The sequence below is a fragment of the Pieris brassicae genome, chromosome 1 (assembly GCF_905147105.1).
Source record: "Pieris brassicae chromosome 1, ilPieBrab1.1, whole genome shotgun sequence".
NCBI classification, from domain to species: Eukaryota; Metazoa; Arthropoda; class Insecta; order Lepidoptera; family Pieridae; genus Pieris; species Pieris brassicae.
The window spans coordinates 3,468,603-3,495,367 of record NC_059665.1 but is presented as its reverse complement, the minus strand read 5'-3'; the positions used below and the strand labels follow the sequence as shown (position 1 = coordinate 3,495,367).

At 32.9% G+C, this 26,765-nt stretch overlaps 2 protein-coding genes across 5 annotated transcripts; one reads left to right on the top strand and one right to left on the bottom strand.

The window, feature by feature from the left end:
* Positions 1 to 7,456, bottom strand: LOC123714806 (oxamate amidohydrolase proenzyme-like). Of its 2 annotated transcripts, none has more exons than XM_045669479.1 (2): positions 7,400 to 7,456; positions 1 to 1,636 (listed from the first exon to the last, which is right to left on the bottom strand). In XM_045669479.1, the coding sequence occupies exon 2, from the start codon at positions 1,622 to 1,624 to the stop codon at positions 35 to 37; it is 1,590 nt and encodes a 529-aa protein (XP_045525435.1). In that variant the 5' UTR covers positions 1,625 to 1,636; positions 7,400 to 7,456; the 3' UTR covers positions 1 to 34. The 2 variants fall into 2 exon arrangements, with proteins under 2 accessions (XP_045525435.1, XP_045525346.1); XM_045669390.1 differs by lacking the exon at positions 7,400 to 7,456 and adding an exon at positions 5,381 to 5,486.
* LOC123714678 (calcium-binding mitochondrial carrier protein Aralar1) lies at positions 3,596 to 25,281 on the top strand. 3 transcript variants are annotated; one of them, XM_045669083.1, is made up of 15 exons: positions 3,596 to 3,924; positions 5,657 to 5,795; positions 6,120 to 6,296; positions 6,956 to 7,047; positions 8,737 to 8,931; positions 11,164 to 11,402; positions 14,914 to 15,004; positions 17,274 to 17,349; positions 18,257 to 18,465; positions 18,870 to 18,950; positions 19,856 to 20,068; positions 21,181 to 21,303; positions 21,825 to 21,927; positions 22,796 to 22,886; positions 23,464 to 25,281. In XM_045669083.1, the coding sequence occupies exons 1-15, from the start codon at positions 3,874 to 3,876 to the stop codon at positions 23,624 to 23,626; spliced, it is 2,043 nt and encodes a 680-aa protein (XP_045525039.1). In that variant the 5' UTR covers positions 3,596 to 3,873; the 3' UTR covers positions 23,627 to 25,281. The 3 variants fall into 3 exon arrangements, with proteins under 3 accessions (XP_045525039.1, XP_045525215.1, XP_045525134.1); XM_045669259.1 differs by having other exon boundaries at positions 3,599 to 3,928; XM_045669178.1 differs by lacking the exon at positions 3,596 to 3,924 and adding an exon at positions 4,445 to 4,504.
* Positions 25,282 to 26,765: the final 1,484 nt, after the last annotated feature.

Below are 26,765 nucleotides of genomic sequence, written 5' to 3'. Positions count from 1 at the left end.
AAATATAACAATGTTTATATAATTTTTACCTAGACTAGAAACCAGCAGCAAATCCGTTACTCCGCACATCCCAAGCTCCTTCAAATACACCATCTGTATGTCGAACTAGTGCACCAGCTTGTCCAACCATTTCAGAAAACGCAGGCAACATGCCAATCACATGACCTCTATCCTTTAAATAATTTATGGTTTGTTGAGAAAATCTATTTTCAAGACGCAATATACTCGTAGGATCCATAGAAAGTGGGCCATATGCCCATCGTGGGTCATAAACAGATTGTTGTAAATTCTTTCCTTGAACCACATATCTATGAAAAATTGCCGCTTGAGTTTGGGGTTGGCCATCTCCACCACGAGTGCCGTATATCATAACTCTTCCATCGTTCAATATTGCAGCAGCTGGGTTAAGAGTGTGAAAAGGTTTTTTTCCCGGTACTATAAATCTTAAACTGTCCGGATTTAAATTAAATGAAGCACCTCTATTATGCCACAAAATACCAGTCTGAGGTAGCACTACGCCACTTCCATATTCGTGGAATATACTTTGTATAAAAGAGACTGAAAATCCTTCTTTATCCATAATACCCATCCAAATTGTGTCACCTGGTCCATCTCCATTTCCTTCGGATGAAGCCCATTCTAGATCTATCTGACTTGCCATAGCAGAGATATTACTTTTCGAAAGCAATGATTGAGCAGAAACAGTCATATATCTAGGATCAGTTACATATGTATCGCGCAATTTAAATGCCTGCTTTGTGGCTTCAACAGTGGCATGAACAAATTCCCCTTCATGCTTTCCATCAATATGCAAGTCGTCTAACATACCAAGTATGGATAGCGAAAGTACCCCTTGTGTAGGTGGTGGTAAGTTTAATAACTCACCATGCGAATGTTTCAGCCTCAAAGGTCGACATCGATTAGCATTATAATTAAAAAGGTCGGATTCTGTTATAGGCATACCGAAAGTATGTATATCTTCTACTATTGATTGAGCTACAGTGCCACGATAGAAACTATTCAATCCGTTATTTACAAGATCTTTAAAAGTGTTTGCTAACTTTTTCTGATACAAAATATCACCAGTTTTCAAAACTCTACCTTCTGGAAAAAAGACATCTTTGAATTCTTGAGTAAAATTTGTTAGCCTCGTCTTAAATATTTCATTTGCTTTTGCCTGGCTTGATGAAATTGGAAAACCGTGTTCAGAGTAGGCTATGGCGTCTGAAAGAAGATTAGCGACAGGCATCGGTTGATAACCAGATTCCGTTAGATATTTCAATGCCGCTTCCCAGCCTGCAACTGTTCCTGCTACTGTAATCGCAGACTTTGGACCTTTGTCTGGAATTTTATTAATGCCTTGAAAAAAGTTCAGATCAGATAAGCTTCCTGCTGGACCAGACGCATCAATCGCTACGGGATCACCATTTGGTGGAAGAATTAGCCAGAAACTATCACCTCCTATACTATTCATATGAGGGTACACAACGGATATTGTCGCTGCAGCAGCAACCATTGCTTCAATAGCAGTGCCGCCCTGTCGTAAGATCATTATAGCAGTTTGAGTAGCCAGGTGATGCGGTGTAACGACCATGGCACTCGGTGCCATAACACTTACGTCCATGTCTCCTTCGCTCTGTAAAAATCGAATTAATGATCAAAATGCTATATAAATGATGAATGAATATCTATATGAGTAAATAACAACTGACTTGACAAGTAAGAGATTGGGCTAGAATATAGGATAAAACTAAAATATGCATTTTATTAAGTAACGCGAACCTGCGTTTCAAATTCCATCATAAAGTAGAATAACATTATTAAATGTAATACTAGTAAATACTTGCAAAATAATATGTGACAGTAAACAGACAATATAAATAAAAAAATTACCGTACATATTATACTTTGCACCATCCTCTAAATACTCCTTAATAAATATGCTACTATTTTTTACTGACTGCTTTCAAGAAATAAAAGTACCAAATACTTGTTGAACTTCTATACATTTATTTGAATGCATAAAAAAATGAATACATATTATTTACATTACTTTACGTTTATGAAACTTAACGTTAGAAATACTGAATAACTAAAAACAATCATATATTATACTCCAAACCCAAAATTATGTTATTCACGACATAAGCAGCGCCATCTATTAAAATATGAATGAACCACTAGAAAATTAAACAGTGACAACAACCACGTTGTCACATTTGTAGTCCGCGGTTAGTCTCGACTAAAAACTAAACTAAACGCTACAGCCCAAATATATCGTTTTGAAATAGCATTATTTAAATTATTACAAGATAAGATTTTTAGTAAGGGTTAGTTGAATCTATTAAATGAATTGTAAACGGAGATAATTTAATAAAAATAAATAGTGAATATAATATTTAAACGGTACTGTTTGTATTATATATTCTTTCTCAGTCCCACAGTTATAATATTTTACAATAGATACATTCCAAAAAGCAGTAACATAAATTTAATATATACCTTAATATTATCATCGACCATAATGTTTTGTACACAATTAAGTAATAGAATTCACACCTAACTTTGGTTAACATTTTTTTTATTCAATTATGAAGTACCTACAGCAACGTTAAAATTTCAACCTTGACTTTTTGATAATTACGGGAACGCACTCATATTTTTATTTATCTTAGAATATATATTATTATTATTTATATATCTTTATTTCAATAAGTTTAATGTGTAATATTTTTTCGAACAAAAACCAACATTTTTTTAAGTGAACCATTCCTTTAAATAGATAATCTGTAGACATCTCATCGATCTTAAAACTGTGACATATTATTAATGTATATCACACAAGTTAGATTAACTAAATTAAATTATAGGTTCGAATCAAATGTCATCATATTAATGATATTCAAAGTGATAATCTATTTTTAATCTGCCATTTAGAACTATGTCTTATCATAGTTAAGATTAACAATAATAAGGTCGGTCATTTACATTCGCTAGAAATCACCTTGGATAAAATACAATAATTATTCCCTAGGAATATTAAAAATATTTCGCTATTTCGGGTTTTCCAACCATATATATATGCGTTATACTTTGAATTTCCATACGAATACGAATATATACGAACAGTCAAAATGTTTCGCGTTTGTAGTGTTGCCACTTTTAAAATACAGTATTTAAGCATCTTGAGCAAATTTCGACATATCTACTATTGATTCAGAAAATAATACTCTTACTGTTGTAAATTTAATTGTCTTCCTGAAATTAAATAAAATCTCTTATTTAAAACTTGAAGTCAACTTAGGTTTTTCATAAATTCCAATAGCTTCTTTTAATGAATTCAAGCTCACACTTAGTGTAAAAGTGATTATCTGATCCTGTAAAAATAATTTGAAAATGGAGGATTGTGTCCGCTGTCACATTAATGTAAATATTTTTATACCACGAGCTATAAAATACACACTATGAATGACGTTAGCAGGTGGCATATCTGGCAGGTGAAAACACAAATAAATCTGAAAACAAATTATCTTGTTTATTTATGGAGAACAAAAAACACCGGTTCGACAGTGTGACGGTACTATAGTCGACTTTTTTAGTATCGACAAGTTACGTTGCTATTAATTAATCGATAACTTTGTTTTGTTTCACAACACTACTTGTAAATAGTTTCGCTTTGGCATTTTGCATTTCTGCAACACCCGGCGGACGGTGTTTGATCATGAGTATACTGCGTGAACAACTAAAATAGATTCGTATTATTTTCTGTTGTTGTGACGTAATATCAAGGCAAACGAACTTTACACCGATTCTAAGTTATAATATTTTCTATCGAAACGCAAGGATTGTTGTATAGTGACAAAAATCACTGTAATGTTTAAATTTTTGTCCAATTCCTTGATTACGCAGGCCAGCTGTCAAGAGGTGGGTAAGTTTATTTTAATTTTGCGGATTTTTCTATAAAAAAACTTCTGTTTGGAGGATCTTATTACGTAAAATGTATTAAAGAATTAGGTTCCATTTGCTAAAACATATTGTCCTTGAGAGTTTGCCCTTGAAATTCTGTCAGGCAATGTTGGCACTCACTGGCTTCCTATTTTATGTATATTATGAGCAGTCGTGCAGTATATATATATATATATATATTATTTTATTAATAAATTAAACAAAGTCCTATTCGGCTCAGTAGTTCTTGTTAGATAATACATCCTAACCTTTATGACCTTAGACGTGCAATAAATCTATTGATGCGTCGTTCGAATTTTAAAAGACTTAGCAAAGTTTTTTGTCACTTAATTAAATAAATATGAGTTTTCAATAAAACGAAAATTGAACTATCAGTTTTTTATTTACATAAAATCAATCTCCATACATGATGAAAATATCATATATCTGTGTATATTTTAAAGTAAACTTGATAATGATTTTTATCTCTTACGTCAACTTATTTAATAGATAACTTTAGTCTGATTCAAGTTTTTACTCCAAAATGTCAACACGTCGGGTAATGTTTTAAAATTATTATTGCATTATTGCCATATTATATTTAAATTTTGTATGTGAAGAATAATGAATTTCTTAGTGGTTTAAAAATATTCTCAATTATTGAACTTATGAAACATAAATATCAACCTATGAGGTTATGTTCAAAGTGTTCTTTTGAAGCAAAGTACTCAATTAGAAGTGATATTTTTGTATTATACTTGTGTACGGTTTACAAGTTTGCATTTTTTATTTTGGAAGAATTTTTCTTAGATAAGAAATCTTCCAAAAAATTATGGTTTGGTTTGAGTTTATTTCTTCTTCCTTAGCTTTTAATAATTAAAAGCAATTAATTATAATATATAATTAATAAATTTCAAGTAGTGATATATTTTGTTAAGCAAAGTAGTTGTAGTGGGATATAGGTTTGCATAGAAAATTGGCGTTTTATATACATGTTACAGATTATGTTTATAAATAATTATCACTTGCCTTGATTCTAATTATGTTTTTTTTGTATGCTTATGATCATGTGAAGACACAGTGACTGATAGCTTATCAGTGACCCTGCATTGATGTTTCTATGTAACATTAAGGGCAAAAATATTATATGCTTATTGTTCAATCCACTCACAATACATTAATACTAAAGTAGAGTAGAGTTGAAAGTATGTGACACAAAGGTTTGTTTTGCCATATTGAGATTTAGTAGGTCAAGCATTTCATGCAATATTAAGAATGTTTCTATTCAAAAGTTGATTTTCCTTAAAACTGAATAATGTGTTAAAAGTTGTATCAATACTATTCATTGCTTCTTTCACTTATAATCAAAGTAACTACAATTAACCTAACTAAGCTACTAAAAATGTATTTATAATATTATGAATGTAATACTCACAGTTAACAGCAATTTAAAATGGGTATGGAACAATATCAAAATTTAAATTTAGAATGGCAGTTATTATAAGTTGTGTGATGTTTTTATTATAACAATATTTATACAAGATATGGTAATTATAGTCACTAATTGCTAAGATAACTTTTAAAGCCAAACTCGTTCAAGTCCAAATACTTATGTTTATTATTTAAGATGGTTTTGCTGAAAACATATAATTTATTTATTTTTGTGAATTTTTGTTATGTTACAATAAACTAAACTGAATGCTCTTTGCAGGGGGCTGGATATTTGAAAAGAGCTGATTCCGATCGTCTTCGAGAGATTTTCTTGAAATATGCCAGTGTAGATAAAAATGGTGAAAAATATATCACCAGTGAAGATTTTGTCAGGAAATTCCTTGGACTCTTCAATGAAGGTAAATATATAGTTTTTAATAGAACCTTAAATAGGTAGGACAGCCTTTAGCTTATTTTTGTTTAGCTGTATTTAGTTTACAGTATTACATAATATTTATTCACATTGTCATGATTGTATTTCATGTATTTTTACTATGGCTCTTTATATATTGAGTCTGGCTGGCATAAAATCAATGTTTGGGTGCTAGTAAGCAGGAATATATGTCCCTCATTATACACTTATAATAGTCAGTAAAAATTGGTTTTATTTGTATCAATATATTATTTGTTATCAATTTTGTATTATTTTCATTAATTTATTTCACTGGATTTATATTGTCTAGATGACTACAACAAAGAGTCGGTCCAGCTCATCGCTGGCATTGTGGATATGGACAAGGATGGCTTTATCTCCTTCTCCGAGTTCCAGGCCTTTGAGGCACTATTATGTGTGCCCGATGCACTGTACAAAACTGCCTTCCAACTTTTTGATACCAATGGAAATGGCCTTGTTACATTTGGTAAGAAGTTGTATTGTGCAATCTAATCACTGAAGTGTATGTAAAGGGCTATATAATTGGCTAAAACTAATACATGATTCTATTTATATGTATTTTATTAAGTTGATATAATAAAAAATACATAATAGAGTTTAGCCCATTGTGATACTGTGGTGGTGTAACTAAACTAATTTTGTTTATTTTACTATAACTTAATTTTCACTAAAATTTACTTGAAATAAATCAATGGCGCTACAACCTTTTTAGGTCTGGGCCTCAGATTTCTGTATCTGTTTCATGATCATTTGTTAATCTAATAGGCAAGCAGGTGATCAACCTTCTGTGCCTAACCCTAACACACGCCGTCGACTTTTTGGGTCTTAGACATGTCGGTTCTCTAACGATGTTTTCCTTCACCGTTCGAGCGAATGTTACATGCGCACATAGAAAGAAGTCCATTGGTGCACAGCCGGGGCTCGAACCTACGACCTCAGGGATGAGAGTCGCACGCTGAAGCCACTAGGCCAACACGGCACCGCATAAATTTACTTATATTTACAATTAAACTTGATAATAATACATATTACAAAGAAAATATAAAACATATATGGTTCAATTAAATATTTTTTCTTCAATAACTATTACCAGAAAAGTTAATTAGTTACTGATTTTTTTTTCAGACGAGTTTGCCGATGTCATGAAAAAGACTGCCTTGTACAAGAAATTGCCCTTCAATATGGAGAGCACTTTCGTACGCCTGTACTTTGGAAAGGTAAAAATTATTGTTTTTCGTTACCAGTAAAAAAAACTACGAAATAAAATTAATGTCAGTAGAATAAAGAGAGCCTCGTGTTTTTTTATAATAAAAAGTTTTGTGAAAAATCTATAAGAAATACACTTATAGGATATCCAAGGATGTCTAAAATGAGAAAAAATTAAAACAGTCGTAATAGTGCTTTACGACGTATCCCGGGGCAAGCGATATGTGTCGCTGTCAGTCCTTAACTGGTGAATCGGTTTTTAATCATTATTTTAATAAAAAAGCAGGTTTTCAAATAAACTATTTGTTAATTAATATAAATAACATTAACTTATCAAATACATTACATATATTGTTCACTTACCGTAAAATGTCGAATAACACTATTATAATTTACAGTTTAACATTAATATTATTACCATAATATACGTTATATTGCTTGAACGTGTGTCGTAGAAAAAAATACATTACGTGCGCGAAATCGGCTGTTAGGTCGATGTCCGAGTCTAATTACCTGTGCCGAATGGCCAATTACCAAATTTTACGAAACATAATCATATAAGTTGTATTTAATTAAAAATAATCAATAAAGAACGTAAGACTTGCAGTAGGGCCTTGACAAAGTTAATAGCTGCAAAAATGGAAAATAAAAATTAGTGCCGCGAAGTCAGAAGGTACACGTAACCTTAGCCCTTAGTAGAGACTATCCATCTGTAAAGTTGGTTGGTATCCTGCCCCAAAGCAACCACGTAAGATATCTTAGCTTACACTGATGCGAATGATCGTGGATTAACATGGAGGCACCACATCAATGTAAAAAGCAGGAGCTACAGCTAAAATACAACAGTCTATACTGGAAGAAAGTGGAGATTCTCCAGGCAACAAACTCCTTTTATATAAAATCATCTTAAAGCCCATTATACCCCATGTGGCCTACGAAAACATAAATATACTCCAGCGACAACAGAACAATATCCTAAGAGCAATTGCAAAAGTACCATAGTACATAACCAACAACGAAGTTTAAGAAGACCTTAGAATGAGAACTATTAAAGGAAATCTGGAGACCGCTCTTTGTATGCTGCCAGCAGGTTAACCTATCACCCGAACGAACTTGCTCGCCAACTCACCATAGAACAGTATGTAAGACGACTAAAACGTCACAATATACTAGAGCTAGAAGACTGGCAGTAGCTCTAGGCAGAAGATGAGTAGATGCGGATGAGGAAGACTCTCCACAGAACAGATTCGCTATATAGGGCTGATACCCGCAGTAAAGAAAGCCCGCAAAAAAATATTTACGCGATAGCGCCTTTCAAATTAATTCAAAGTGATACAGTTGGTTATCGAAAGAACTTTTACTGAATTCACTGTGGTTTTAGGGAAAGCAAGCCTATTGTTTCATTCCTTAGATATAGCTTTATAAAAAATGAAATTATATTGTAATTAAATTTACAATTTTAATAAGGCCGAGCAATTTAACAAAACGAATAATAAAAATTACTACGAGCACTCGAAACAAGTTAATAAAGTATTGATTTTTCATTAGGTAGTGTGGTACTTTCGTAGCAACAAATATTATATTGTAAAATAAAATTATTTAATATTTCTTTCTTCTGAATTACTCCATAGTTTATATAGAATGTTAGAAATATCTTAATACAGTCGTTTGATATTTAAAGTAGTCGTTGAACATTCCAGGACAAGAAGCGCCTCGTAACATACCCTGAGTTCAGTCAGTTCCTTCACGACTTTCACGAGGAGTATGGCGTGGAAGCGTTCAAGAAACGCGACATCAATGGAAGCGGATTCATCAGTGCTGGAGACTTCAAGGAGATCATGCTGTCGGTCAAAAACCACCTTCTCACAAAGGAGATGAAAACTAAAGTTATTGAGGTATGTGAGCGAATGGTTCTTTTGACTCAACTTTTATGATTTTGTACTTATCAGTATGAAAACTGCTTGTTGTAACGGTTGACTCATGATTTTTTTAAAGTTTTATATAAACATAAACTTTGTTTAAGTTTCTAAAATTAATTAAGTGTTATCCAAATACAATTTTGCATTAATTTATTGATAGATGCTAAAGTGGATCACGCCAGTTGAATATAATTGGCGGACAACGCAGACACTGAGCTGACTCTTATTCCCGTGTTATCTATTGAGTTGGGGGTAAATAATTCGTTAACATTATTGAACTACACTAATTAGGTCTCGTTAATATGGCACTAAAAATAAATGAAATATATTTATATGGACAATCTTATATGAACTGTTTAAATATAGCAATATAAAATTTAATAAAAAATCTTAAAGTTTGCGTAGCATTTGTCCCCTGACCTTAGACTTATTTAAATATAAAATGTTTTTCTGTTTCTATAATAATCAAACAAAGTGTGATTTTGCGGTTTTTATTCTATTGTCATGTTACAGCAATAAAATATAACTCGAAGTAATAACTTTTATCATATATTTGATATCAAAAATGTTATATTTCTTATTTATTATATAAATAATGTACTATGGTGAGTGTTCTTAAGAATTGTTTGGGTTGTTGATCCCTCATGCCCCGTTTCAACGCCGTACCTTGATGGTTGGAAATCTTCCACAGTGCGTTTCACAAGACACTTTCTTTTGCATAAGCGAAGCGTGAAATCGACCTGGTCTTACATGAGAGACACGACCTCCAACTATTCAAGGTTACAGTGTACATCGCCTGTCAAAGGCTGGCAGTGCACACACTAAAAATGATTGTCCATGGGCTGTGATGACTTCCCTTTATGGGCATCCCGTAGGCTTGTTTGCCCCTCTATCATATAAAAATAATATATATAGATAGACACTTAGTGTAAAGTTATGTCCCTTCACACCGTCAGTACGTTTTTGAGATACTTTAGCTTCTCTTGAAGTTGAATCTTACGTTCAGATATTTTATTCTTACATACTTAAAATAACTATTCATATAACAACAAGCACACTTATGAACGTCAGAAAAGAAGTTAAATTAATTGTAAATTAACATTTCCTACCAGTTCGCAAGTGAAGGGCATAGAGCGGGCAAGAAGAACTGGCAAGACTCTTTCTGCCACTCTTTTTAATAGCTAAGTTTTGAGTCATACAAATTGTTTGGACTGGAGCAAATCTACTTATGTAATACGTAAATTATAGATTACTGCTATAACTGATAAACAAGATTTACTTAAGTATATATAAACGGAAAACGTAATTTAAAGTAACAATAAATTCACTACTACGACATAAATAAAATATTTTCAGGCCTACTCGCAATTCATCTCATCGATCATCGATCGTGACTGGTTTTAACTGGTTCGATTAAATTTTGTATTTCTACTGATTGAGAAAGTTATTCAATTGTCAGAATTTTTATTTAGGCAGATAAGATTATCCTCAAGGTCACATCCGAATAGGTATTACTTGGTTAATTCAATGTATTGAATAAATTTTATTGTTTTTTTCCTTTCGTAAACACTTGAACCCTACTGGCTATATCTTTAGTATATTATTTTTGTTATATATAATTTATGTTAGCTGTATTACGAAATACATTAAGTAAACTTTCCGCACATTACTCCTACATTGCACAAAAAAACTTGTACATGTAATTTTTTGACGAAAATATGACCCCCGTCGACTTGGTTTCGGTTGCTTCGCGTTTTCCTTTCCCGTACGAGTGTTAAATAGCCACATAGAAAGTCAGTTGGTGCACATCTAGGTTTCGAACCCACTATCTACATGAGAGCCGCACACTGAGGCCACTGTGCCAACACTACTCTACGGCAACATTTTCAATACCAATAAAATTTATATCTAAAACATATACGATATTTATCTTAAATATATGTGACGTTTTCGCACTTACCTTTCTTGTACAGAAAGTTGTTCAACAGATCATTAATTCACCATCACCATCAAAAGAAAATTCACCATCGGTTTGACATTTACTTTGGTTTTTAAACTTCAAATATGGATAAAATAACAATAGCAAAACATGACAAACAACTTAATACGAATGTATAAATTAAGTAACTTTAAGTGATTAAAGTCTTAAAGTATAAAACTTTCCCGGCATTTTTGTTATATTTAATACTGATATCGTATACATTCCAGGCGTCAGGCTTCCCTCAAGGCGAGAGAAAAATCAGTTTTCCATATTATATGGCATTCAATTCCCTTCTTAACAACATGGAGCTGATCAAACGGGTGTACTTAAACGCAACGAACGGACATCGAACTCAGGAAGTTACGAAGGAGGAGTTTCTTCATTCAGCACAAATGATGAGCCAGATCACACCTCTAGAAGTAGATATATTGTTCACCTTGTGTGACCTGATACATCATAGCAATGGGTGAGTTATTTTCACAACAAAAATTATTTAATATCTAATGAAATAATAGTAATAAAGAGTAGAGGATGTCATAATGATTCTATACTTATAAAACTATCATTATAAAATCACAATAGTAATTTATACCCTAAGGAAACGTGTTTATTAGGAAAAATACAGATACATCACTACAGTAGGGTTAGACCCTCACTCTAACCTATAGCGATGGCAGTGATGAATATTCAGTGAGATCGGTATCGCTATTGGAAGTTTCATAGTATGGTCTCTAGCAGCAACGTCGTCTAGTGCACACATGCACATGCATAAAATGACACAATCTAATCAATTACGTCTTTGACTCAGTTAAATTATAATTAATTTACAGATCAACAGCATTATTGTTTGATATGATACGTTACTTTGATTAGATTTAATCCCAAATGATAGTGTTTTAAACAATATAACTTATGAGTGGCTTAATCATAAGTAAACAATAAACGTGCTAAAAGTCTAAACCATAATCTAATCTTAACCTAATAAGAAATATCAATGTAATTAGTATGAATGCAAAACGGTCGGCACCATAAATTAACAAAAATTGCAATACGTCATGAGTTCTATAGAATAAGCAAAAAACAACGTACAAAGTATACATGCTAGAAGTGAAACTTCTTTGTAAATTAAGTATTACTATGGCAAAAGCCCCAATAGATGATCATGTACCAGTATATGATCACTCCATGTGTTTATATATCTATATTCACACTGTATACGTGCTAATTATAATATAAATAAATAAAAAAATGTGCGTTTACTGCACAAGGCGATATGCGACCGAATTGCCATCTAAAGTTCTAATATGTAACCACTAAACGAATACATCAGCCAATAGCGTGTATTATTTCTCGATCTCCCTTTCTCACTCTCTTTCAATCAGTCTCAATCGCTCTCTCCCTCTTCTTCGACAAAAACGCTGCACATCTTTGTGCCGCTAATATTATTATTATTGCGTTTCTTCCGTAAAATTTTACCCTCATGCGCCTAAAGAAGTTTCACTTCGAAAAACACGTTCGTAAATAAACACTTATGATGGGAGACATAGAATACAGCTAGAAGTCTGTCTGTCAAGTGTTTGACAGACAGACTTCTAGCTGTACACTGCTGTTTTACCGACGTTGATTGTGTCGTCGATGTTATAATAATCTTCTACAGTAACCGGACTATATAGCACAAAAAACCTAAATTCAAACCCGTACACTGATAGCGCGTACAGCCAAACTTAAGGAGCCCTCAAAAAGAAATACATTTTTCCTGTTTTTACAACTGATCTTGCGCTTTCATTGATTGTAGACAAAAAACCGTGGCGGTGAAAATAACAATTTCATATCGTTTTTTTCATCCATTAATAACACTTTATATGTACATTTATATATACATCACGCTACGATCACGCACTCACTTGTACCGTGAAGGGAAACATCGTAAGGGAACCAAAGTATGCCTTAGAGTCAAAAAGTCAAAGTCGTGTGTTGTCACACAAATGATCGGTCTGTACGAGTGCAGGACGAAAAGGTTGCAGCGCCACTAGTTTATGTAAAGATCTATGATCTAATCAATATTACAAATGTATAAGGTGCTGCCTCCTTTTTTGACAAATATTATCATTCATTCACCTCTGATCTGATGACCTTTAAGAATTCCAATGTCAATGCAACGCGCCAGTGACTGCCCTACCTACCAAATATTTAGACAAACCTGATAAAACTTATCGTTTTTATCTGAAAATTTACACACGGCATAATATGTAGTATCTTAGTCGCGATTGTTCGATAGATTATATAGATAGGAACAATCTTACTCATAACGTACAATGCTCAATTAAAAGTGTTTTAATTTATGTTTATCAGGAGTGGGAAGGGGGTTTATGTAACGTTTAATTGTTATTAGTGTTAAATAACTAGTGGCGCTACAATCTTCTAGGTCTGGGCCTCATGTTTGTGGCCCTTTGTTTCATGATCATTTTTTTTTCTTAATAGATAAATAGGTGGTCAGCCTTCTGTGCCTGACACACGTCTTCGACGTTTAAGACATGCCGGTTTTCTCACTATGTTTCCATTCACCGGACGAGCGAGTGTTTAATGCGAACTTTGGTGCACAGCCGAGGTACGAACCTAACGACCTCAGGAATGAAAGTCCGGACACATTTCCGTTCAATTTAATATTTAAATCTTTGAAAATAGAGTTTTTGGAATTTTTTGAGTGCCTTAGCAAAAAACTATTGATTTCTTATTCTTTTGGAACGAAGTTCCTTATCGTGCGTTGTGAAAGGGCTAGATGGAAAAAATTAAGACCAAAAGTTGTAACGATACTTTTTGCTATAGCCGTGCGGCGTGCGCGTGTTTCTCTATCTGTCTCTCTCTCTCTCTCTTCCTCATAGAAAGCAAGCCAGTTATTTTCGCTTCGTCTTTGTATTTCGCATTTAACAGATTGGTGTCGCGACGTTTATTTTTATTACTAAAATTGAGCCTACTGATTAAGTTCATTGTATTTGTTAATAATAAAAAATATATTATTATAACTTAATAAAAATAAAATTTTATTACAATTCCTTTACTAATTAATCGAAAGGAACTTCGTGCCATACATTAATAATAAGGCTATAGAATAACCAACGAACGAGGCGCAAAATTAAAAAAAAACACACACAAAGAAAACAATGCATAATACAAATTACATTAATATACATACTTGATTTCTGAACTATAACATATAAAATAATGTTCGTCAAAGAATACATTTATATATTACGATACGTATTTTGTGCATAGCCCTACGACAGTATCAACATCGCTGGTGCAGTCTGACACGAATGCAACGAGACATTCAGGGTTCGATGCCTGTGTGAAAAAAGTTTGTTAAAAGCTTAAAAGTGCACATTTTAATAACTTCGACGCATAAGAAACGAAAATCCATGATGAATGGAAAAGGGTTTTGTGGTGTCATTTCAATCCGTCATTAACTCGGAAATAGTTCGCATGGGTTGGTTCTTCATTAATTCACTGTCCCACTTATTTTTTTTAATGTAGTTATTTTTAGCGCATTCATTGGTTAGATGCAAAAGACCTTTTGCGTCTAACCAATGAATTATCTTACGTCTACAACAAGTAGATATGGTACGGTTGTGAGCTATAATTGGCGAATTTATAATATTATGTCTATCACATAATGTCGTGGCCGGATTATCAATATCAGCTATATGTTTGTATTTTTAATTGAATAAAATAAATTATATGACGAAACGACGTTCAGCATCTCTAGTCCAATACACGTGACACACGACATGATAATATTAGTTCTGTTTGTCCATTCAAACGCCGGCTTTTGTCTTTCGGCTGTCATACATTCTCGTCCCTCTGAACATTTCACAAAATAAAACTATCCAGCCGAGTTTGACTCCCTGTATTCCGTTATTTATAATATAACCGTGAACATTTCCCGTTAATGCGTTCGTAAACATTTCTTTTTTTAACAGACGCATAGTGTACAACGACTTGAACACGATAACCCCAGAACAGTACTTCAAGCAAGTGACAAGACGTGTTGCGGAGATCAAAGCCGTGTCGGTAAGTGAAACCTTATTTATTGGGTCGAATATAGACTTTGGGTTAACGAAATCATCGCTGTGTAGGAAATGTTGATTCGGAAACATCACTAACTGATCGCTATGTATTCTTTTCAATGCTCCAAGGAGGAGGTAAATAACTTAAGAAGGCCTTTTCGATTTGTAAACTTGTTCGGAGGCATCCTGGTGAGTAGACCTGAAGTTATGATGTTTCTTTCTTTTGTTAGTGAGATTTTAGTCCGGTATTTGTAAATACAGTCGGTTTGTGGGCTATGAAGGTTTATATTCAATGAGTTGGGCACTGAAATCTCACAACTTTCCCATTCTTCAGCGATGAGAATTAAGACTATTTTGTAATTTACTTGCCGAAATTGCAACTATAAGAGGAGACATAAATATATTGCGCGAGGTTATCTGTATTGTGATCATAAAAACTAGGCAGTAGGCTACGGCTGTCGAAAAGTATTTTTGACTAGGGGCCAGTTAGTACGGGTTCAGTTTCTATCAATAAATAACTTATTGGCAGAATATAACCAACCTTGTGTTACAATTATTTTATATGCCAACTACGCCATCTATAGTTAGCATAAGATAACTTGAAACATCAGTTTCCTCTGTTTAAAATTAGTGTAATACGATTGGGGATACTTTATTCTAAGAATAACTTACTATTTCAACATTAAAATCGCTGTACAGAGTTACAGAGTACGTATATATTTATCAGAATTCATGAAAATATGTACGCTCAAATCATATGCAATGGAGTATTACATTAAAACTTAACTAAACTAAAGAAGACATCCCGGATATTAAACAGGTTTCTCCTACAGCATGCTAACACAGTTTAGTTAAACCAAACAATTTTATGCGTACCTAAGATAAAAATACATAAGAACTGTTACATCTCCAGCTATCTCCAGAAAATGAAGGGATATACTTTTTGTAAAAATCCAGAGGAATATTGCAAATACCCACTAAGCCTTGATATTAGTAATAATATCTAAAAGTTATCTCTTAATATTATGCGACAGTCCCGCAGGCTAAGTTTTCTGAAAATCGAATCGCCGAGTCTTTTAAATAAAGTATATATTACTATCCGCGTTGTTAAACAAGTTTTATTTAACATAACTGATGCATGAACAATGCTATGAAGACGCGTCCAAGCCCCCACTACACTTAAAATTAGGTTTGAATGTTACACACAGTTACTAATAACGGTATGACCGAAACATCATAAAATTTTCTATAGTAACCTTTGGTCTTTTCACCTCTGAAAATCTCAGTTCTTACCGGAATACGTTGGTACTGTACGGCCACTACTCGTACAGAATAAAGAGGTATACAATTAAATGCATGGATAAAACTAAACCATAGTAGATCGAAACCAAGGTGTAGTATGTCATGCAATTTTTTCGCTATACCTGCTATTTTAATATCACATACAACGAAAACCTTGCCCATTTTGTCTTTTTCACAAGCTATTTTACACTCGGAATTTTAGTATTTGTATACATTTTTATGCTTGCAAAATACATACGATGCACGTTTTACTGTGAATTATGCGTTGACCTGCCGTCTTGATTTGGCCCTAGTTCATCAATATCAATCGTCATGGTTACGAGATGTAGTTTCTTTGTTCTTTTTTTTATTTATTGTACCTTACTGATTATTTGACGCGCCTTCTGTAAACCAGCGCCTTAGGGCTCATTCAGACGAACGGCATGTGCCAACTGCAAGTGTCGACGGCTGCCGTCAACGTTTGTCGACGCTTGCAGTGGTGGCGTGCCACGACCGCCATTTTGTCAGTCGACTGCAAATAGTCCAAGAGTGCGCAAGCGTCGCGACTCGCGCGTCCACACAATGAGCTCCAGTGAAGAGATTGATATTAAATTGCTGATAGTTGCAGTAACAAAAAGAGCTTGTATTTGGAATTATAAATTACGAGACTATAGTAACAAAACAATAAAAAACAGGGCATGGGCGGCTGGCTGTGAGGAACTTGTAAGTGTCTTCGGAAGCCATTTTGCAACTGGCTCTCTGTCTATATTAGTTACGCAACAACTGCAAGCGTAAAAACCCATCGACGGCTGCCGCCGAAACGTTAACGCCTGCCGTCGACGCTTGCAGTTGGCACGTGCCGTTCGTCTAACCTAACAATCTTGTATAATATTAGAAACTTTTGTTTATAGTCTGTGTCAATGCATATTTCACCTACTATCATAGTCTTCTGTTCTTAAATTTATGCAGTAAGTTGTCTATGCTTGTTTCAGAGCCCCGAAGAAAGAAGTATACTAATTCAAATATTGGAAAGCTCCTACAGATTCACACTCGGTTCATTTGCTGGTGGTAAGTATAACATTTGTAAACTTATTTATAGAAATTTCATGTTTGAAAATGTATTACGTCAAATTAATAATTGAAAGAAAACAATTTTAACTTCAGTCACCGTGACCACGCACGACCACGTGAAACGTCGGAAAAAATAAATTAAAAATAATGTAAAATAATAATAATACAAATAGCTTTAATCCGGTAAAAAAATGTTTTCTTTCACTGTGTAAAAGCTATGTTAACCAAAGACAATACTAAATTAATAATTTTTATTTTGTGGGCTAATTTATGAGAGCGTGCACTCATATATAAGTGTATATTAAAATAACTATCAGTAAAAAGGATTTTATAGTGAATCATGTAAAAAAATATTTGACTAAAATTTGACAATATCACGAAATTACCAAGCGTAGCGGTTTAGGCTGGACATATCGTGAACTCTGAAAAGTTGATTATTTAACATAATGACTAATCAATGTTGAAATTATAATGCCATATCAAGATATAATCTTAAAAAATAATAAAGGTTAAACACAAAATTGCAGTTAGGGATCGTTCAAGTATTACGTCACGCAATGTTTGGAGATTCTTGACCTCCCCCCCCCCATGAAACCTCCACTATTCTGTTTCCAATAGTGAAACGTTTCGTGAACTACTCCAGTGTGTACTCTGTGACTCTTTAAACCTAAAACTTACCATTATGTGGTGTAAAGTACTGGAAAGTTGAAAATAATATTAACAATAACGCGTAATTCAATCCCCGCCCCGCATCGTAACGTTTTACAAAAGGACCCCCCCCCCCCTTTCCCCAAATGCGTTACGTAATACTTGAACACTCCCTTAGGAGTAAATTCCTTATATAAGTGGTTTAAGTATGATTCTGTAACGAAGATGATTTTTTATTTTTAATAACATTCTATAGCTTTGGGAGCAACAGCAGTCTACCCAATAGATCTTGTAAAGACGCGTATGCAGAACCAGCGCACGGGTTCCTTCATTGGGGAAGTCGCTTATCGTAACTCCTGGGATTGCTTCAAGAAGGTCATCAGGCACGAAGGTGTCTTTGGACTGTACCGAGGTCTAGTTCCTCAGCTTATCGGGGTCGCTCCAGAGAAAGCTATAAAGTTGACAGTGAGTAATACAGTCTTCATAAAAATTCGTATTCACGTCGGAATAATACGAATCAAAATAGATTTATGAAAAGGTATAAGTCAATGTATCGAGATATAATCTCAGAAAATGCATAAAAATTATGCAAGCTGATTTAGTCTAGATTCTGCAGAGGCTTACTACATATCTTGGCATGACTACGGTTCCAAAAACGAACACAGACACACTTTCAAATACAGAATATTATACGCACACACACCTATTCACTTACCCATACATGCACGCACTGCACTTTTAGGTCTTACACGACTTTTGTTTGACTACTTTTTTAAATTGTTTTAAGGGCCAATGGCTAAGTCAATTATAAAACTGCAAAAACTGCTTAGAATAACCATAAAAGATTATTTTCTATCATCATATTTCAGGTAAATGACTTAGTTCGAGACAAATGTATGGATAAGAATGGCAACCTAACATTGTACGCTGAAATTATTGCCGGAGCTTGTGTAAGTATATTTATTTCACTTCATTATGTTATAAACAAAATAAGATTGTTACTATCTTCATTTCCGGGGTTTGTAATTTGTAAATAAAAAACTGTTGTTTGTGAGTAAATTAACATCTGGCAGAGCTTTCACATGTTTATTTTATTATTTTTTCTTTAGATGAATAATATTTTGAGTTTTTTTTTTGTTAATTAATATTGCACTTAACCCTCTGTAGGTGTTTCTTTTTTTTATTGTCCCATATTAGGGTTGCCTGGAAGAAATCGCTTGTTAGCAATAAGGTCACCTGTTGCCTAATAACTTATGTAACCTTTTTACTTTTTGTTTTTTTATTTGTATATTATGGTAACAAAGTATAAATTTTTAAAAAAAACTATACTTAAACTCGGGTAATATTCTAGTGATGTTTGAAAGTATTTTTTATTAAAAATCGCGAAGCAAATCGCCAGTATACGTGCTTTACATGGATTTACATAGTAGTCCATTTCAATCGTGTCACCATTAGCTGTAAAATGTTCTGGTACCTAAATCCCTTTAATGATCTTCATCTTAACTGGCTAATTTTCCCTTCAGCTAAAGAAAAATTTCTTGGACACTTGAATCTTACATATTCTCACATACGGCTGCCAAACGTGGACAAACAACACAAAAATAAAAACCAAACTTGCATGCCAGAAAGCAATGTTAAAATGCGTTACGCGTACTAATAATACATAAAGTGAAAAGAGACGAAAAACAAAAGTTAAAGATGCCATGAAGGGGCAGGGGGAGGAAGTTAGGCTCGAAGGATAAGAAAAATAAAAAAATTATATAACAAATCTAAAAAACTAAATTTGAAAAGATCGGAAATAAACCAGTTTTATTATTATGATAGGTTTTTTACTATCTATTTTATTATTTTTTAGGCTGGTGGTTCGCAAGTAGTATTTACAAATCCATTGGAAATCGTAAAAATTCGTCTTCAAGTCGCGGGTGAAATCGCCGGTGGCAGCAAAGTACGAGCTTGGAGTGTAGTCAAAGACCTCGGTCTTTTTGGCCTCTACAAGGGCGCCAAAGCCTGTCTGCTCCGTGACGTTCCCTTCAGCGCTATTTACTTCCCTGCGTATGCGCATTGCAAGGTATCGTTTTTAAGTTAATATATCTGCTGTCCAAACTTTAGCTATTCTTGAATGATTAGATTTGGAAGTGAAGACCATTTGGAATTCAACAAAACAGACGCAAAGACAAAATTTGTATTTAATTCATAACCTAAACAAGAACACCTTTAATACAGACTAAGTAGTGTTATTGGACACTTTCTTATGTTAAAAATCCTTATTCGTATATTAAGTTAGACTTAAATTAACTTGACTTTAATATAGACTAAGTTAATAACAGTCAATAACACTTTATTGGACACTTTCTTATGTTAAAAATCCTTATTAGTAAATTAGGTTAGACTTAAATTAACTTGACTATAATAGAGACTAAGTAGTGTTATTGGACACTTTCTTATGTTAAAAATCCTTATTCGTATATTAAGTTAGACTTAAATTAACTTGACTTTAATATAGACTAAGTTAATAACAGTCAATAACACTTTATTGGACACTTTCTTATGTTAAAAATCCTTATTAGTAAATTAGGTTAGACTTAAATTAACTTGACTATAATAGAGACTAAGTAGTGTTATTGGACACTTTCTTATGTTAAAAATCCTTATTCGTATATTAAGTTAGACTTAAATTAACTTGACTTTAATATAGACTAAGTTAATAACAGTCAATAACACTTTATTGGACACTTTTTTAAGTTAAAAATCCTTATTAGTAAATTAGGTTAGACTTAAATTAACTTGACTATAATAGAGACTAAGTAGTGTTATTGGACACTTTTTTAAGTTAAAAAGCCGTATTAGTAAATAAGGTTAGACTTAAATTAACTTGACTATAATAGAGACTAAGTAGTGTTATCGGACACTTTCTTATGTTAAAAATCCTTATTAGTAAATTAGGTTAGACTTAAATTAACTTGACTATAATAGAGACTAAGTAGTGTTATTGGACACTTTCTTATGTTAAAAATCCTTATTAGTAAATTAGGTTAGACTTAAATGACTTATTAGTCTTAAGTTAAGCTAGATCGTAATTTTTCAAGATGTCTTAGTAAATACACATATACAAAAAGTTCAAACCTCCCAATAATATTCATACAAGCCTTTCATTTTATTATGTTTCTTATATCAATTTAGGCTCATTTCGCTGACGAGAACGGCTACAACCACCCCTTGACGCTGCTCGCGGCGGGTGCACTTGCGGGCGTGCCCGCTGCCTCGCTCGTCACGCCCGCTGACGTCATCAAGACACGGCTACAGGTGGGAAATAATAATCATATTATTTGTACGAAGTATTTTTAGCAAACTGAGATATGATTTGTTACCGTTTAAAGATCACGTACAAAAATTACGTAAAATTACCCTTTTGTTATGAGGCTGAAACATTTTTTAAGTTTTTGTGTGTTTTATAGTGTATTTCTCCTCATAATTTGTGTATTTTTAGTACAATTAAATTCCTCGTTGATTAATTTAAAATATGTTTATTGAAGAGATTTACAGCGTTTATCCGATCCTCCAGCTCGTAACACTAGCCTACACTGGTATACGTGATTTTTCGAGAATTTATAAGAATTGTGATGTTATAGTCTCAATAGACTTTGTTTCCGATGCAATTACTCTCAGATATCACACTAGATTTTATTGAGTCGCAATTACCATATAAATATATACACTATATTCTTCCTTATTGATAAATAAATAAGCCGTCTATTGCCATATTAAGAACAAAACTTACACTTAAAGAATTCCTGGTCAGTGTTATAAACCAAATGGTTTTGTAGGTGGTAGCTCGATCGGGCCAGACGACGTATAACGGAGTTATTGATGCAACTAGGAAAATATGGGCTGAAGAAGGTGCTAGAGCTTTCTGGAAGGGCGCAGTGGGTAAGTGTCAAAAACAATTATTTTCACTCACATACATTTACATTACATAAAAACTAGAACAGAAAAAAAAATCATATTTTGTACCAAATATAAATTTAGCGTTATACCTTAACTTTATTAAAAGATGGACACGTGACCGTTGACTATTAAACGAAACACGGCCATTGTTTATTTATTTACACCAACTTAATACAGTTTATTATATTATTACAGCTTTATTAAATATTAGTTTTGTTATTATAAGTTCAAATTAACTTTTTTTTTAGTGCTCAAGTATATTTTTTCATATTTTCCCATATCTTTTTGTCTTGAGAAACATTCGTCCAGTAACCCCCGCTAGTACTATAATGTCATATGTGCATCTTTTCTTTTGTCGTCCTATAGATCTCTTTCAGTAGGTTTTCAGTACATTTTGTTGTTTCAAGTGATCATCATTTATTCTGCGATCTGGAAAATACAGTTATCTGTATGTATATATATATATAAAATTATTGTGTCATAATGTTCGTTCCCATACTCCTCCGCATATTCAGTAAGTCTGAGAATCGGCTACTATTTATATTTCAAACCCCTTAGTGATAAGGGGTGTCCTCAAAAAAAATTTTTTTGGATAATTTTTTTTTAAATTTTTTTGTTATGTGGTTTTAAAAATACATACAACCCATAATTTTCACTCTTCTATCACCAATTTTAATGAAATTATTTTCATGGCAAAACAACGTTTGCCGGATCGGCTAGTGCTCGTATAAATATAACTTGAACATATTTATGCACTAAATTTAATGGTTCGTTCGTTTAAATATTTGCTTCTCAATAAATTGGCTTAGTAAAGTAAATTTAAGTATTTTAAATTAATATATTCCTTCAGCGCGTGTGTTCCGTTCCTCGCCTCAGTTCGCCGTAACGTTGGTCACGTATGAAATATTACAGCGTCTCTTCTATGTCGACTTCGGTGGAAGGTGAGTGTTTTATTAAGGAATCTTTATAACTAACCGCGGTAGGATAGGACCTCGTTTATGAATCTTTATAACTTTAGATAACAGAATGTCCTCGGAACTCGTCAGAGACGACCAAGTAGGTTTTATAACGGACAATAATGTAATCTGTTTTGGCTTTCTGTATTGACTAAGCGTTTTGTTTTATAATGTGTATGTTAGCTAGATCACTAGTAATTAAATTAATTAATTAAAGTAAACTAATCCAATATTGCCCTCGGCCAAACAACGCTCTTGGCCTCCGCTTGCATCCGTTTCTTCATTGCGACCGTTCCAGCGATTGTTCGATGTACAGATAGCAAAATAATTCGATTTTTTGTAATATATTATTAGGTGAATATTTTTTTATTCTTAACGTTAATTACGTATATAATTGACAATTATTAATGACGCTTAATTAAATGTTAATATTGTTTAAAGACAGTAAATAAATTATTCAAATAAAGTTCATTGTACCGGTTTTAAATGAATAAAAAAATGGATAACTTAAATTTACATACATACAAAAACTAACGTTTAAATCTGTCTTTTTTATTTACAGTCGACCAGCCGGTTCTGAGCTAACAGTGGCCACTCCAGTGGAAGAAGCAAAGAAGAAGCCGCATCACATCGGAGGTTACCAAGTAGCAACTCCTATTCTCACCGGCCTAGAGACTAAATTCGGAATCTCATTGCCGAGATTCTCCTACCCCAAGGCGCAGTAAACTAAAATGAAGTATTCTTAGCAGTCAAAATGCATTGGGTCTACCATGGCAAGTTCCAAACGTTTTTTTCATACGCATACACCAGTCGGGGTTTATCCCACTAAATCCCGCCACCAGCAATCGCCCATAATAGGTAACACCGTAGACTATCGGGATCCTGCCACGCGATCAGCCGTTGAAATCACTGCCCCCACGGCCGTGAATAATGTGGAGTGGATCTTGGTACATACATAGGGTGCAATGTGGCAAGCCCCAAAAACATCAACTTCCCGCTGACATTTCATTGGCCATTTTCTTTGTCTCTGGCCTAAAAGTCTCAATGTTCTAATATATTACAAAAAGGCCAAAGGTAATCACGTGGCTATAGATTGACCTGACATTGGTCTGCTTTCTATTCCTGGTATAACACAAATATTGGGTTCTATAGACTGGCGCTAAGATGTTATGGTAGGCCCTCTGGTATTAAGGAAATGTATCCAAATCGAAATGATAACTTTTTTTAATTTTTTTATTACTATTGCTAGCAAAACAGTTTATTGTAAAATGGACCTTAATGTGTGGTGATAAAGAAAGTTTTTAACTGAAAGTAAGTTGAACGCTACCTTAAGTCTTCCTTCAGTGTGGTCTTTGCCTGTCAGCGATTTTAAACATAACGTTTCAAATTTAGAACACAGATCTTTATTAAATTATAGAATCAACGGTCACGTTATACACACTCTAGATATAAATACATCGTTAATTGATTTTTTTTACTAAAAGTTAATGTGCTTGATATTAAAAAAAAACTAGACAGTTTTTCCAACGTTGTAATAATTTGATTTTGATACATTTCTATAGTCCTTAAGGCAACATCAAGTCTTCACGACTTAATTAGGATTTCAGTAATCCTGGATGAAGGATATATTTTTCAAATAAACAATTCCCTTTGATAAGTTTCAATTTATAATATAAATTTTATAATTTTTCTTATATCCTTTTGATATTTTTTAACAGGTAAGTTTTTACGTATATCGGAACAAAAATCGTGGTTTTTAAAGAAAAATATATCCTTTTATCTTTAGTTAACTTCGGAGTTATTCACTGCCTGTGCGTGTGTGCGTATCAATTCATTTAGCGAATTCTCGAATCAATAAATTAGCACATTAATGATACGATTAATTGATTATGAAGCAATCCTAAGCAATATATTTGTATAGCTGGGAAAGTTAATGTATAATTGTATATATTTCCCAAAGTGGCCCGCAGCTATCAGAAACTATTTTTCTATATAGTACTATAGTACGATATATTTTATTTAAGCCCTAAACGACGCTATATGATTCTCCGCTTTGATCTTATATCGTGCAGTTCCGAATCATGCGCACCTCGCAGCATTTTGATATCCAAAACCTATATATTTCATATATTATTTGCCATTTGTTATATTTCTTTTTAGCACTAAGAGTAATTCTAAAATCGACTATTTATTGTTTTTTTTTTTATATTCGATGCCGTCACTGCTTAGATAGAAAATTATACGCAATACAATATTTTTTTGAACGATTTTTTGTAGTTGCTTTGTGAAAGATTTACCATTCGTATATACAAATGAGTTTTTTGAGATGTATTCGTTATCACAAAAGCACAAATTGTTTTCAAGAAATTTGGGTTTTTTTTTAAATGGCTTAAGCTATTTCACGATATTGTGCTTTAGTGTGACGATTAAATATCGAGTCTGTGTGGACAATATCAGAAGCGAATTTGGTTAAATGTGGTACAAAATTACCTAAAGCAGTATAAAGACGAGATTATTCTGTAGTTAGACTTATTTAATACTGATTAAATGTTATAGCTTGGGTGCATCCATAGATATGCAGTCGATCTGATATAGATAAGAAAAAAAATATTTTAATACCCGCCCTGAATTTTACAGAAATAATAATCCTGTCTTAGGTTTAAATTAAGGAAAAGAAATGGAATTGTTATTACGTTGTAACGAATTCAAAAAGTAATTTATTGCAGTGTAGTTACAATAAATGTAACAAGGCCATCTATTTTCCATGATATTCACCTTAGTCGGGATCTTATACTATTTTTATTTTGAAGTTAATACTGAAATAAGTAGATTCAAAATGATACGTTATTCATTCATTCATTATTCGAAAGAAAACATGTAAACTTGCTTTAAAATATAGCAATAAACTAAATGTGATGTCATGCTATACATTCAATTTTCAATTCAATACTAATAATTTTTCGCCATCTTAACACTTTCAAAGTCTAGCACTATTTTTTTATAATACGAAATTCTGTTCAGCAATAAAACTCTATGGATTGTTTTATTTTAATAAAATATTTAATAATAAGTATTTTGAATATATTAATTGGTTTAAATGTAATTTTGTAATATAACAATTGAAGTTTGCTAGTATTAGAGTTAAGAACGCCATTTGAACTTTTAAAATAGTCTAATTAACGGAGGCGTGCGTGGCTAGAATTTACATATAGTTAAGAGTATGAGATACTCTTATAAAAAATTTCTTCACTATGGATGACCCGCAGTGCACAATTTCATTATTAAAATACATTTTAAAATATAAGCTAAGATGTTGTTAAACAACATTGTATAAAACATAGAATTAACGACAAGTGATAGAATCTGACGTGACTAGATACTATATTTATTGAAAATGTACATTTTTGTGTTAAAAATAAATCATGTCTGAATAATGTGTTTTTATTTTGCAAACCAGACGGGTGAAGGATATTCAACATAGCGATCCCAAACTATTTTCATACCACGTAATACCAAACTTATGCAACGAGTGAAGAAAATAACTAACCTATCCAAGATGGCGTTTGCGTCTTATAGGTGTTACAAATGTTTAGAGCAGTCCCCTAATAAAATTCTTCAAAAAAAAAAATTTAATTTTGCCAGTTTGCCTGTCCATTTTTATAGTCGCTAAATCAATACAGTTTTAGCGGTACTACACAACTATAACAAATAGGTTTTGATGTCGAATTTTGGCCATAATATGAATATGTCACATTAATAAATTACTCAAGAAATGAAACTAAAAAAAATAGCAGTTTATTTATTAAGGAATCAAAAATGTATCAATAGTACATTGTCATTAATGAGTGTCAATCATGCAAATTT

What these genes read in the sequence shown, in the direction of transcription:
- LOC123714806 (XM_045669479.1), bottom strand. Translation starts at nt 1,624, where the DNA reads ATGGACGTAAGTGTTATGGCACCGAGTGCCATGGTCGTTACACCGCAT.
- LOC123714678 (XM_045669083.1), top strand. Translation starts at nt 3,874, where the DNA reads ATGTTTAAATTTTTGTCCAATTCCTTGATTACGCAGGCCAGCTGTCAA. An exon ending in CGGAGATCAAAGCCGTGTCG is followed by an intron (nt 15,005 to 17,273) that starts GTAAGTGAAACC and finishes TGCTTGTTTCAG; the next exon opens with AGCCCCGAAGAAAGAAGTAT. An exon ending in TCATCAAGACACGGCTACAG is followed by an intron (nt 21,304 to 21,824) that starts GTGGGAAATAAT and finishes ATGGTTTTGTAG; the next exon opens with GTGGTAGCTCGATCGGGCCA.